At 31.6% G+C, this 13,909-nt stretch overlaps 1 protein-coding gene across 1 annotated transcript in view; it reads right to left on the bottom strand.

Annotated features, from left to right (window-relative positions):
* The window catches only part of LOC107444201 (chymotrypsin-like protease CTRL-1), a gene marked incomplete in the record, with an annotated part of 39,369 nt that overhangs the window by 12,213 nt on the left and 13,247 nt on the right, over positions 1-13,909 (bottom strand). The window contains 3 exon segments of the mRNA XM_071184830.1: positions 2,639-2,736; positions 7,128-7,348; positions 11,661-11,741. Coding sequence (XP_071040931.1) covers positions 2,639-2,736; positions 7,128-7,348; positions 11,661-11,727 — 386 coding nt within the window.

Genomic DNA, 13,909 nt, shown 5'->3' on the forward strand with positions numbered 1-13,909 from the left:
TAACCTTTTCAGGCAAAGTTGCCACAGTCGCCTCATGCCTAAAAAAGTTGCATTTTAATTGCCTGTGGTAACCCAGTAATATCATTTTTTTTAAATGAAAAGATATGCAATGCTCAGTTAAGACTTATTTCCAATTTCGTCAGTTGCTGTTTTTGAGATGTGATTTTGTCTGTTGTTGTTTTGTTTCGACACCAATATTTATATATAATATTAATATAATATCCTATAAATTTAGGATAAAAAAAAGTAGCCATTAAACAAATTGAAGTTTGTTATGAGTTTGGCTAATGAGGAAGCTTCATTAGCAAAATTTAAGATCAGTTTCACTAGGCAACAATCTGAAGGTATTGTGAAATAAATTTGTCGCTTTCTTTCATTGTTCAGAGAAAATTTCATAAAATTTCTTGCCTGTTGCTCAACAACTAAAATAAGTTTAATAAAATCGTTTGATTTTTTTAAAAGATTGCTAAGCAATTAACTTGCCAAAGAAGAATTTTCCCCTTAGTGTTGTATAGTGTTTCCTTTATCAGCATGGAGAAAATTATTTCCACAAGAGTCCACATACAATTTTCTTTGCAGATCATAAGAGATCAGCAATCAGCATTATAATTAGAATCAGCATCAAATCACAAGTTTAATGGCATGTACACCTTATGGGGGATGACCGTGGCTAAAAATCACAATTCAAAAATTCTCAGCAGATTTTTTTTTTTTTTTAATTTAGTAGATTCAGTAATTTTTATTTTGTTAAAAAGGTATTCATAGAAAAATTCGGTTATGGATGCATGTAGGGTTGTTGTACCCTGATGAGGTTTGGAATTGGATTAATTTTTCTCTTGTTCTATTTCAATTTATATTCATAGCTGCCAACATGGATAGGAAAAAATCCAGCAGATTTCATGAAATAATATAAATTTCATGATAATTGTTGCATAATGTATACTAAATATTTTAAACTTAAGGAATTTTAGGGATTGTTATACTCATCAAATTAGAAAAACGGCAATATTTTTAAATTATGTATTAAACATACTTGAAATGTAATATAATGGGACCCATAATCCCGCAGGATCCAAAATTTGGCACTTAATCCAATTTTTTTTTTTTTTTTTTTTTTTTTTTTTTTTTTTTNTTTTTTTTTTTAAGAAATTTTTAATGATAAGAGAAAAAAAAATCTAGTCATATTCTCTTTCTATTTGGAATTTTTTTCTCTTGAAGCAAGTAACGATATTTTATCTTTTAAAAAATAAAAGCATGAAAAAAATAAATTGTGTCAAACAAAACATCTGTTCCTAAAGAAGTTTAAAATAAAGTGAAATTGAAAAGTTAAAACATCTGCATTTCCAATGAACAAAATAAAGAAATGCAAGTTGGGAAAAACTGTTCAATCAATCTTGACAGCTGTACAAGTGCTTTACTGGTTTGTCCCCACATTTCCCTCTCCTGTTTCACCATAAATTGGCCACACCCTGTTGACATTGAAACTACCAAAATGAATTCTATCCCTTTTGCTGCTTTTTTTCATTGAATAAGATTTATTTATCTTTTTATTAGTTATTAACTGTTATTTTTTTTTGTTAATTGTCAACGTTTTTTTTTCGTTGTTGCTTCTTTTTTGTAGTTATTCATGTTAGTTTCTTAGCATTAATTGTTATTTTTTTTTTGTAGTTCCTTGCTACTTTTTTTTTTGCGAGGTGAGCGTGAGGTGAGCGTTTTTTGCTAAAACAAAATGTTATGTAAAAGAAAAAACGAGAACAATGATCTCGCGCTGAAGAAGAAACGGTTATTTCTTTTTCCGGGAATCATTTCATCTTGAATTATTTCTTCTTCGGATTATTTCTTCTTGATCATATTATATACATTATTATTTTAATTAATGAAATTTATTATTTTAATTAACGAAATTTCTTAAGATTACAGTTTTAAATTCACCCCATCATAATCTACAATCGAAACTTAGTTAAATTGATTGGTTTTTCTGAAATTAACAGCGTAATTGAATTATCGTAATATATGGGTGCCATATTGAAATTTCTGGAAGAGATCCGAAATTCGGCAAATTCCGAAATTTTGTCGGTCCCGTGAGTGCCGGATTTTGGGTCCTTATGCTTACTCATAATTTTGAATATTAATAGGCATTTCATTCATCAAAGACAGTTAAACGATTTTTTTAAAAAAATGAGAGATCTAAATAAAAATAATCTGAAAATTTTAAAACAAAAAAAAAATTTTGAATTGATTTCTATAAATGAGGTTCGCTTTATTACGTTTTAGTAATACTTGTCTAAATATTCCAGCAAGCTATCAATAATTAATACAAAAATTCTATTTCAATGGGGACTGGAAAATCCAGCAGAGTTGGCAGCTATATATCTAGATAATTCTTTAATAAATATATTTTGAAGACGAATTTTGAGCTTATCCTGTTTTAGTGCTTTTCCAGGTTTGACTTAGATTTTGAAATTTTGTTCTTATGCTATCAAACTGAATTTTATTTAAGAATATGATTGGATTGCAGTAGATTCTTTGTAACAACGGATGCCAAAATCGTAAACAGATTTACTTTAATTTAAGGAACTTTACAGCGTCATTAGAACTGAGGACAAATAAAAAATAATTGTTTCGCTCCTTGACTTACTAATCATCGACACAGTGAGCAGCAGTTAGGATCCAGTATTCGTCCACTAAGGATCCACCACAGACATACAAATCCAAAGGTTTCTCCAATATTGCAACCTACAACAGAATTCACACATTTTAATATATACTACATAGTGTCATGTTGAAATATGCATAACATGTTTCCTAACATTTAAATACAAATTATTTTATTTAATCCTTTTTCAATAAATAAAAATTATTAATATAATCTTTATATTTTATAACCACTTGAGCTACCAATTTATAACCATCGTTGAACAGTCGACCCAAGTTTTTGGGTTTACGACTACTAATGTTCAACTCTGTTGACTTGTCATTTTGAACCCAATCCAGAAGACAAGGGAACTCCTGGATCAAGTATTGGGAGAAATTTGACTTTGAGGAGAACTTTTTGATGGAATTAACCTGCATTTGCGCTACGTAAAGAGGAAGATCTCCCACTGTTAGCCTGACGGCAAGGGGACTCTAACCCATGATCCATCTACCACTGAGGATATTTCACGTCAACAATGGGGTCGGTGCGAGATGGGTGCAACCTTGTATCGACCAGCCATCGCTGAGATTCGAACCCGGTTCACCTCATTGGGAGGCGATCGCTCTATCCCCTGAGCTACCACGGCTCTTCAATATAATCTGTAATATTTTTATACCACAAACTTGAATTGAGTGCAGAATAAAATCTATTTTTAGAAATTCACTCTGTATCTGCCTAAGAAAAACATTAACATAGAATTCGAAAACCGTTATATGTTTGCTAATGCTTTGATTTCAATACAATTCGTTATTATTTCTCACACTATCTTTCTCGCCAACACATTTGAATGAGCAAGGCTAATAAAAAGAACCCTGGCAATAAATGTAATTAATTAATAGAAAATACATGGATTTCTTAACTTTCCTTGGGGAAAACTACTTGAAAGTACACTTGACAATCGCAATTTTGATTTCTTGGTGCACAAAGGTGTTTTGTTGGGCTTTGCCCTGCAGCCACACCTGCGGGATATTTTATAAATTTATCATAAACCAAATTTGCATTCCAAAATTTTTTATTTTTTAAGGAAAAAAATCATTGCGTTCAGAAACAGTGTGTAGTCAATCCAATATATGCGAAAAACTTCGCTAGGAGTACAGAAAAGTCTCCTAATAGTCTCTTTTAGTCGCCTGTGGCAACACTAAATTTATTAATGATAAAAATATTGCAGATTATTTTAATGATTTTTATTTAGTGAAAAATGATTAAGTAGAATAATAATTCGGATTTAAATGTTAGGAAATATATTATGCATATTTCAGCACGACACAGAATCCAAATACAATCCTTAATATACACATATTTTTTTCCCATAGATTTCTCTCCAAAAATGAAATAAAAGAAACTATGCATAATAGTGGATGAAAATTAAGATGTAAGCGAGAAAGAAAACTAAATCGTTATTACAATCTGACTAATCAACAAAGAGGAAGGTTTGCACAAAATATCAAAACATGTTTGACTTCTGGGTAAACGAAGAGAGTAGTTAACAGACCACCTTCAAGTTACAATTGGCAATCAATCAGGCTTCGATGTTTTGTTCCTTTTCTACACCTGTTATTCTCAATAGTGCTTCATCATATTTTGATAGCATTTTTAAATTCTCCTTGCTTCCATCTTAACTTGCAACCCTCAACTTGTATATTTTTTAACTTGTATATTATAATTAAACCAGAAGACTAGGAGAAACTGGAAAAATCCAGTAGAGTTGACAGCTATGGGACCATATGTTTGCAATTATGTCGAGTTGTTGCCAAAACGAACATTTGTCCTAAAAACCTCTAAGCATGAGTTTTAATATCGGGATGCATTCTAAAAAATATCTATATTTAACAATATATCGCGAAATTTTTCGAATTTAGCTAATTTATATTATTTTTACATTGCTTAATATTTCTGTTAAACAAATAATTTTTTTAAAATTCTCATATGAATATCGTATTCATTAATTACCGCTATGTATAATATTTACAATATTGTCTTTTTGAGTCGTGGTGGCTCAGGGGGATAGAACGTTTGCCTTCCAAAAAGGTGAGCTGGATTCCAAGTCCAGTGACGGCTGCTCGACACTAACGCCTCGCACCGACCACAATGCTTGCATAAAATATCCTCAGTCGCAGACGGATCATGGGTTAGAGTCTCCTGCCTAGGCAAACCGTGGGAGGTTTTCATGGTTTTCTTCTTCATGTAACGCAAATGCGAGTTAGTTCCATCAAAAAGTTCTCTATGAAGGCTATTTTCTCCCACTACTTGATCCAGGAGTTTTCTTGTCTTCTGGATTAGGTTCAAAATTACAAGACTGCGGAGTTGAATATTACTATAGTTGCAAACCTAAAATCTAGTCGGTTGTTCAACAAAGATTAGAAAATAAAATATATAATTTTTTTGAGACATTATGTTTTCATAGAAATTTATAAATGCAGACCTGCCAACCTTAGAAAATAAAAAAGCAGGAGACTCTTTCTGTATCACGACATAGCGCAATATTGAAAATTAAACCTGATTCACACTTCCTACAAGAAGTTTATTTCAAAATATATTATTTACATTACATAAAATAGACCACAATAAGATTCTGACACTGACTAATAAAGATACGTGTTCTTACTATAAAATATAAGGTTCTATAGAATTATATTAAAACATATCTTTTGATTTTTTCAAATTTAGGAAGAAGTTCAAAACTAACAAAATATGTCAATAATGAATACAATACTTTATAAATGCATTTCTTAATTATTTTTTTTTAACTGCTACTGTTTTAAAACTGCAGATGTTGCTGATTTAGCATTATTTAAAAAAAAAAAAACTGGCATCTATAGAAAGTAAAAAAACATTTTGCCTAATGGTGTCCAAGATATCTCCGATTTTGCCATTTCATTGGTTATTGCTGCTGTTTTGGTTCACACTCACCATAATTTTTAGTGATGTTACGGGGCAAAGTTTTTCTAAATAAATGCCCAGCATGATCTGAAGCACAAGTTGGGAAGGAAATTGCACAAATTGTTGTTTTTTTCCTCTATCTTGCACTAAATAGAAAAAAGGAGGAGAAAACACCCTGAAGGCCTGAGGGTGAAGATTTGAGACAAAAGCAGGAGAGTTGGCAGGTCTGTAAATGGATTTTTTTCACATACGGTTTGTGAACTAAACACAAAAATTAAGGGAAGGGAGATATCAACAAGTAGAATTTACAGTTAAGAAGGTTCTGGAGCTAATTTATTGTTATCGCTACAAGCAGATTCCATTGTTCCTTTAACGTCAAAAAGAATTTATCCACAATCAAATTCTGGGAATTCAAATTAATGGAAACAATATAAGTTTTAATCTAGGCACTTCAACTTATTGTCATATTATTGCCCTAGGGAAATTATCTTTAACCGAAATTTCATCTAAATTAATGTGTTCAGATTTTAACAGGAGCTCTGTGTTGCATGCAATCGGCACAAGCAGAATTTATAACCTCCACTCCCCCCCTAATGTATTATAATTTTTTTTTGTCAGTCACGTATTAGGTTTGACAAAAATAGTTTTCTCCATTTTGGACCACTTGAAAAGCGGATAACTGTTGTTTTTCAATTAAATATCTGAAAGAGTATAGTTTGTCTAAGGTAAGAACTCCCCTAGCCACAAAGTCTGAGCCGTTGCAATGGAAACACGAAGAGCGCATTTTTGAGAGGGTATTGTGTGGCTTTCAGGAGAACTCCTCCAGACATCAATCTCGCGTCGTGGCGGGTACAATGGTTACAAGGAAAAGTCACTTCGAATAGGGGTGTGGGGTGAATAGCTTTATCTTGATCTTGGCACAGGTCAGCGTGAGTAAACCAACCGACAATTTTATTCCTCCATTGCACCCTCAATAGCAATGTACTCTCGCGCGTTACCATAGCAGCAGACAGCCCCAGACTTTTAGTTCGGAGTTCTCCTCAAAGCCGCTCTTCACTCTAGAGCCAACACAGTCGACCGAAGAAAAAGATTCCCTTTCTCTCGTCGAACCGAGTCAAAACCTGACCTAAACAACGACCCCACACCCCTACTTGTTATACCTCGTTACCATGGGTCGAGATAACCTGGTTGGTAGGGCACTGGGCCCGTGTTCAAGAGTTCGTAGGTTCAATCCTCGCCAACCAAAAACTCTCCGTGTAGTAAATGGTGATTGATGCTCATCAAGTCTGTCGAGTCGCAAAGTCCTTCATGTTCCCATAACAAATCAATATATCTGGGGGTACTGATCCAGTGTTTCTTTGTCTTCTGTGAGTACTGTTTCCTTGTCTTCTGGATTGGGTTCAAAATTACAAGGCTGCGGAGTTGAACAATAGTAGTCGGAAATCCAAAATTTGGTCGACTGTTCAACGACAGATAAAAAAAAAAAAACCTCGTTACCATAATTACCGCGAAGGTTCCAGACAAACTATAACACTTTTCTATTTTTACTTACATGCCAGGCCCATTCCCCTGGTTCAGAGTGTCCGTCTTTTCCACTGTCCGCCCCTTTCCTGCCACAAGATGTGAGTTTGCTGTTCTTCGGTAGTATTCCAGCTACCTCGTTGTTACTTTTAGCAAAGCAGCACAACACTTTTTGGGTGTAGTCACAGTAAGCAAACGGTTGACCACCTTTGAATATGCAATCCCAGTATTCTAGGCACTCACAATGGTCATCTGTTCCAAAATAAAACATTATTAATTTCTTTTATATATAGAATAATCAGACTGTCCAAAATATTTTGTATATTTTTCGACAATTTTCGATGCTCTTCACCTTCTGGTCAGCAAAACCCAGCGTTGCAAAAAAAACCCTACCCAGTAATAGCCGGGTGTGGATTAGGCATTAAAACCCAAACGGTGCGTAAAACCCATGTAATGTAACAAATAATGTGTAAAACCCATACGCATTAAAACCCACCAAAAAAGTGGGTTTTACTGTTTTTTTCTAAAATTGATTTCCTATTTATCCTCTGTTATATTAAAGAGCTATTCTATTGAAATGAATATGTAGCCTAGCCTAAAAAAATGAACCAATGGTGAAAAAACTGCGTTTGAAGACTGGAGAGTCACCTTACTGGCTAGATTTGACAGTATGGCCATTGATTAGCTAGTGCCTTTGATTCGCTTTCCATGCAAAAAAAAAAGAAAAAAAAAAAAGAAAAAAAAAAGAAATCCTCAAATATTTTTTAAGATTAAAATACTATAAATAAAAAGTAATCCTGAATTAAAATAAGTTTTTTGTAAATAACCCCAATAAAACACGAAAAACCAGGAAAGCCCAATAAAACCAACCTGGGTTTTTTGCAACCCTGGCAAAAACCATTTCTAGGCTTGCTTAATTAAAGTTGCAACACCTCCTGGTTTTTGCTTTAACTTTGATTTTTAATGTAGTACTAATCTAATTTTAGGATTAAATTAAAAAAAGATGCAGGAAGGTAGGTAGTTCATTTACAGGGTGCGCAGAAAAATCTTTCAACAAAAAATAAGCACCTTTCAAATACTTTTTAAGCACTAAAAATATTTTTAAGCACTATATACATTAACAAAATGCAAATTAATTTTCAAAGACTTTACATGATCAAGATAAAATAACTAGTTTTTGACAAAGAACTCTTTTCTTGGTTATATTAGCTACCATAAAAAGATCGAGAGATTTTTCGATTCGATTTCAGAGGGTGGAAATTGAAGCCTGAAATTGAGAATATCTTTCAAAATGCAGCAGTGTTGCACACGAGAGTGCAAGAATCTTACTGAACCCAGCTCAGTATATGCACATGCGAACCCGCAAATATTTCATCAACCATGCAAAATGATTGGCGATTTCATGAGCCATGGACAGACAGTATGCCAAAATGCATTGTGTTTGAATGAATTCTAAAAACGTTGAATAGAACAATGTGAAAAAACACGCTATTGCATAATACGTGGTGAAAATTGACATGATAAAGAAAAAATCTCATTTTCGAAAAGGGAAAATTAAGCACTTTTAAAAAACTCTTGATAAAAAAAGCACCTTAAATGGCATTTAAAAAACGAAAATCGAAAAAAAAAGCACTTTTTAAAAACGCTACGCACCATGTTAATAAAGTTGCAACACCTCCTGGTTTTTGTTTTAACTTCCACTTTTACTGTAGCAATCTAATTCAAACAAAAGATGTAGGAAGGTAGGTAGTTCATTTACACCACACTAAAGCTGTTAATTAAGCTATTGGCGACGGTCTAGGAAACATCCCTGAGAATGATCCGAAGACATGTCATCACAATTTTGACTCTCTGCAGACTGGATGGCACCCCCGCTTTGGTAGACCAACAACCTACACGCGAAGCCGAGCACTTTACGATAAAACAGTTTAACGAGGATCGATACCGCGCACATTCGGTCCCTGCGCAGATTGATGAATGTGGTCACCCACTCGCTTACTGACCACAGCCAGTGATGCACGACTTCGGTGTTCTACCGGAAACCGTGTCTTTACTATTAGTTCACTACGGGAACAAAAGGATGTAATTTCGCACGAAACAAAATTTACAATTTAAAAAATTTTTAAAATTTTGAGTAAAATATCCTTCAAGAATCTCTTGCATTTTTCTTGTTGCATTCAAATACCTTGAACTCAGAAACTTTTTGAAGAATTTCTTCCACGTCTAAATTGTGCTACATTTTTATATTGATTTTTAAGGCACTTTTGCATGTAATGAGATTTTATTGTGTAACGTAAGCATTGCACACACTCCTGCTACTCCCCTTGTCAGCAAAAATAAAAAAATCACAAACCTCCTGTTCACCATTAAGTGCTTACGCAATATATGAATAGCTTCTATCTTTGTGATCATAAATTATGCTGCATAGTTATACAGTTAACTTTGATAACTTGAAAACCTTGCTTTGTTAAAAAAATATTTTTCACCTTGGCATTATATATCCACCTAATGCTAATTTGAATTCCTGTTTTCAAAGAGTTTCTTCTCAAAATAAAATGTTGCAATATCAATATTTTTTTTTGAAATAGAAAATCAATCACAGTTCATTGTAAACCAATTCTTTTCTATTTAATGTATTATTGTTTTGATTTACATTTAATTAATTTTAAAAATAAAATTATAATTGTTGTATTTAGACTTATAGTCAACTATCATTGCATGCATATTTAATAGTAGTTATTCTTATGTTTCATGATTCAACTTTTTAGAGTAATATATATATATAAATATTTTTTTCACTTTTAGTCTGATTTATACGTATTGTAAGCAAACAATAAAAAGCCCAAAAGTAGCACTATTTAGGCTGTGGACCGAATGCTCAATATCGTTAATAAAAGGATACTTTGTTCCAATCAAAGTTAAAACTTATTAAAACAATCATATTTCATCCATACAATATGAATTTATAAATTTCTAATCACATTTGTTGCACATTAGTATATATTTATTAAAAAACTTCCGCTCTCTTTTTTTTAACAACCCTTCTTCTGCGCGTTCAATCTAAGACCTGTTATTTTGCACCCAAAGGATTTTCTTTAATTTACAAAATCAATTATTGATAAATTTTCACATTTAAATTAAAAAAAAGAAGTAAAACTCGTTTTTTTTGGGGGGGGGGGATTTTAAATATTGGTACAGATATCTCAAAGTTGAAAGGACGCTAAAAAAATTTCGAGACATCAAGTTCAGAACTAAATATGCTCAAAAAAGTAGAAAAATATGTTCTAAAATATTACTCTTAAGAAGTAGAGTTACGAAACATAAGAATAACTATTAATAAATATGCATGCAATGATGATAGTTGACTATAAGTTTAAATAACAACAATAATAATTATATTTTTAAAAGTAGGACAAAAATAATTATGCATTAAATAGGAATGATTTTGAATTGGTTTAAAATCAACTTACATTGTGGTTTTTCCGAAAGAAATTTTCTATTTCGAAAAAAATTCGACATAACTTGGTTTTGAGCAGAATACCTTTGACATAGGAATTCAAACTAACAGTAGGGGGATATGTAATGCCAAGGAAAAAAAAATGTTTTTTTTTTTTTTTTTGACATAACAAATATAATACCAATAATCTAACAGATTTTTTAGCAACTATTATTCTGTACATATTTTAGCTTATTATTACACCGAAACTAATTTTTGCTTGTAATTAGAGGGCCAGAAAAAATTATACATAAAATCGGTGTCCGTCTGCGTCAAAGGGTTAAATCTGACAGTTTCTCTAATTTCCCTTACAGATCACATGAAGGGATAGTGAAACAATGACAAATCTCATTTTCGATATTCATTATATTGCTTAAAATAAAAGTGATGAAATTTTTTTTTTACTCTTTTAGAGTTCGTAGGTNGACAAAAATAATTATGCATTAAATAGGAATGATTATGAATTGGTTTAAAATCAACTTACATTGTGGTTTTTCCGAAAGAAATTTTCTATTTCGAAAAAAATTCGACATAACTTGGTTTTGAGCAGAAAACCTTTGACATAGGAATTCAAACTAACAGTAGATGGGTATGTAATGCCAAGGAAAAAAAAAGTTTTTTTTTTTTGACATAACAAATATAATACCAATAATCTAACAGATTTTTTAGCAACTATTATTCTGTACATATTTTAGCTTATTATTACACCGAAACTAATTTTTGCTTGTAATTAGAGGGCCAGAAAAAATATACATAAAATCGGTGTCCGTCTGCGTCAAAGGGTTAAATCTGACAGTTTCCCTGATTTCCACTACAGATCACATGAAGGGATAGTGAAACAATGACAAATCTCATTTTCGATATTCATATTGCTTAAAATAAAAGTGATGAAATTTTTTTTTTACACTTTTCATTAATTTCATAGAGAAGTAGAAATAATAGTACAGCCATGGATAACTTGGGTGTAATAATGCCAAAAAATATAGTTTCATTATGATTCTACGTTTAATACAAAATAAATTATTTTTGTAGTTCTTTTGTTTAAAATGAGAGGGAGCCACTACTTACCTTGTGAAAAGACAGACTTAATAAAAATAAACAGCACAGGACAATACTTCAGGAAATGCTGCCACATACTCTTTTAAACACCTGCAATTAAAAAAAACGTGATCCAATTTTTTGCTTTTTAAAAGACAGACAGACAGTTTGAAAATCATGTCAAAATTTTTATAATTTAATTTTGATAAAGTAACAATGAATATAAATAATATAATAAATAATGATGAAATAATTATGAATAAAATAATAATAATCTTTTTATAAAATAATAATGAATAATAATTAAAAATTAGTATTTGCAGAAAACTAAAAATGACTATCTTGGGACAAACTAATTTTATAATTGTGTGCAAAATTTTTTTTTGATTAGCTTGAAAAGTTCTCGAGTTATGGAAAAAGTAAAACTAAAGGGTCCAAACATACGACAGCTGTCTATTTGTCTCAATAGTTTACTATTGAGACAAAAATTTTCATATATTTCCGCCATCTTTAGGAGTCTAAAGGTTCGAATCCTCACGTCATGTGTATTAAAAAAAAGTATGTTTTTGTGTCTGATTTAACTAAAAACATCGTCTGCAATAACTAATTAGCATATTTAAATATTAGGACCTCGAACCATTAAGACAAGAGTTCTAACACGTGATCATCTGATCATTAGTTATTCACTTTTTTATTTTGACTATAGCCCTATGCATTTATCCAAGATTAGTATTCCATTTAATGAATGAAGTTAAGCGGTATACAATTGCAACGCTTACGTATACTTATAAGAAAAGATAACTATAAACAAAATAAACACGTGGTTTCAGCTAACATGGTTCAGCAGTTTATTATTCCGAAATATTTTCTTTTTCGAATTAACCTTCAACTTTTTATGCCTTTTTCGACAGCAAATATTTCATTTAAGAAATGCGAAATCATCAAAAACGCAGGTGAAAGTGTGACCTATGTGATTAATTGTCTATTTTTCGCAATGGCTAGTTTAAATATTAGTTATACGTGATTCTAAATAGGTAAATTCTGTTAAGGCTACATAGGGCCATTTTCATCGCAGCAGTTGACGGGCGATTCGAGAAATTCAATTCGAAAAATTAATTGCGTTCGAACCGTGTTTCTTTACTAAACTAACGTTAAAAGTAGCTGCAAGGAATCGTTGCAAACTACTGTTTTTTTGGTATCACATTACTCACTAAACTACACACTACTTTTTAAAAAAAAAGTAGCACACTGTACTACAAACTACGAAAAAATGTAGCGGCAACAGTAGTTTCACTAGTTATAGTGTGCTACTTCCGATCACTGTTTCATGCAGGGTCGCCAGACTTTTAAATTAAAAATACTACATATTTTTCAAGCACCATCTACAGTAGTAATTTGGAAGTTTAAATAATATTAAAAGGATAAAATACTATTATATGGATAATAATACTATTGAAAGGATATAAACTATAAAGGTATAAAATAAAGAATATTTTCAGAGCCGGATTATACCTTTCGTAGGCCCTAGGCACAGCCGTTTTCGGGGCCCTTCCCCCACTCCTCCCCTCTTTTCAAAATACAGTGCCCGCCGTTTATTGAAATCACTTTCGTTTTATGCTCTTTTGATTTTATTNTTTACAAATTTTTTTATCGAACTTTATCTGCAATACCGACATACTGCCGACATTGCAGTTGATATCGATAATACATACCATTATGATTAGTTCGATCGATAACTATGTAAAGGTAAACACTTCACGTCAACAATACAACAACAAACCAGCAAAGAAAACAGTGAAATTGATAGTAACATTAATAACAAGAAATATTTATACTACAAATAGCTTCATAGTTTTCATGATACTTCTATGATAACTCAGTGAAGGAAATTAACATTGTCAAAAGTAAATCTTTTGACATCATTTATAAATAAATTTGCAAGGTAGATTAAATGTTTACTAATAGGAAAAAAAAATGATTTAATACTATTTTAATAAAATGTTAGTCACGTTTTGTCAGGAACGTATTACGCCATTTTAGATGTTATTAATTTCAGAAATGACTAAAAGGCGTAAAGCTTACAGTGATTTGTACAATTTCGGTTTTCTTGTTCACAAAAATTTGTCAGAATCTAAGATTAAACTAGAAGAGCAAAATTTGGTGAAAATTTACTCATCCGATTTAGAGGAAAACTTTGTAGATGAATTTTTACTATTTTCAAATTTGTATGAACATAAATCTGCACAAGAAATGTTGAAGGCTCAAATTAAAGATAAACT

This window comes from Parasteatoda tepidariorum, chromosome 9, assembly GCF_043381705.1.
Source record: "Parasteatoda tepidariorum isolate YZ-2023 chromosome 9, CAS_Ptep_4.0, whole genome shotgun sequence".
Lineage (NCBI taxonomy): Eukaryota > Metazoa > Arthropoda > Arachnida > Araneae > Theridiidae > Parasteatoda > Parasteatoda tepidariorum.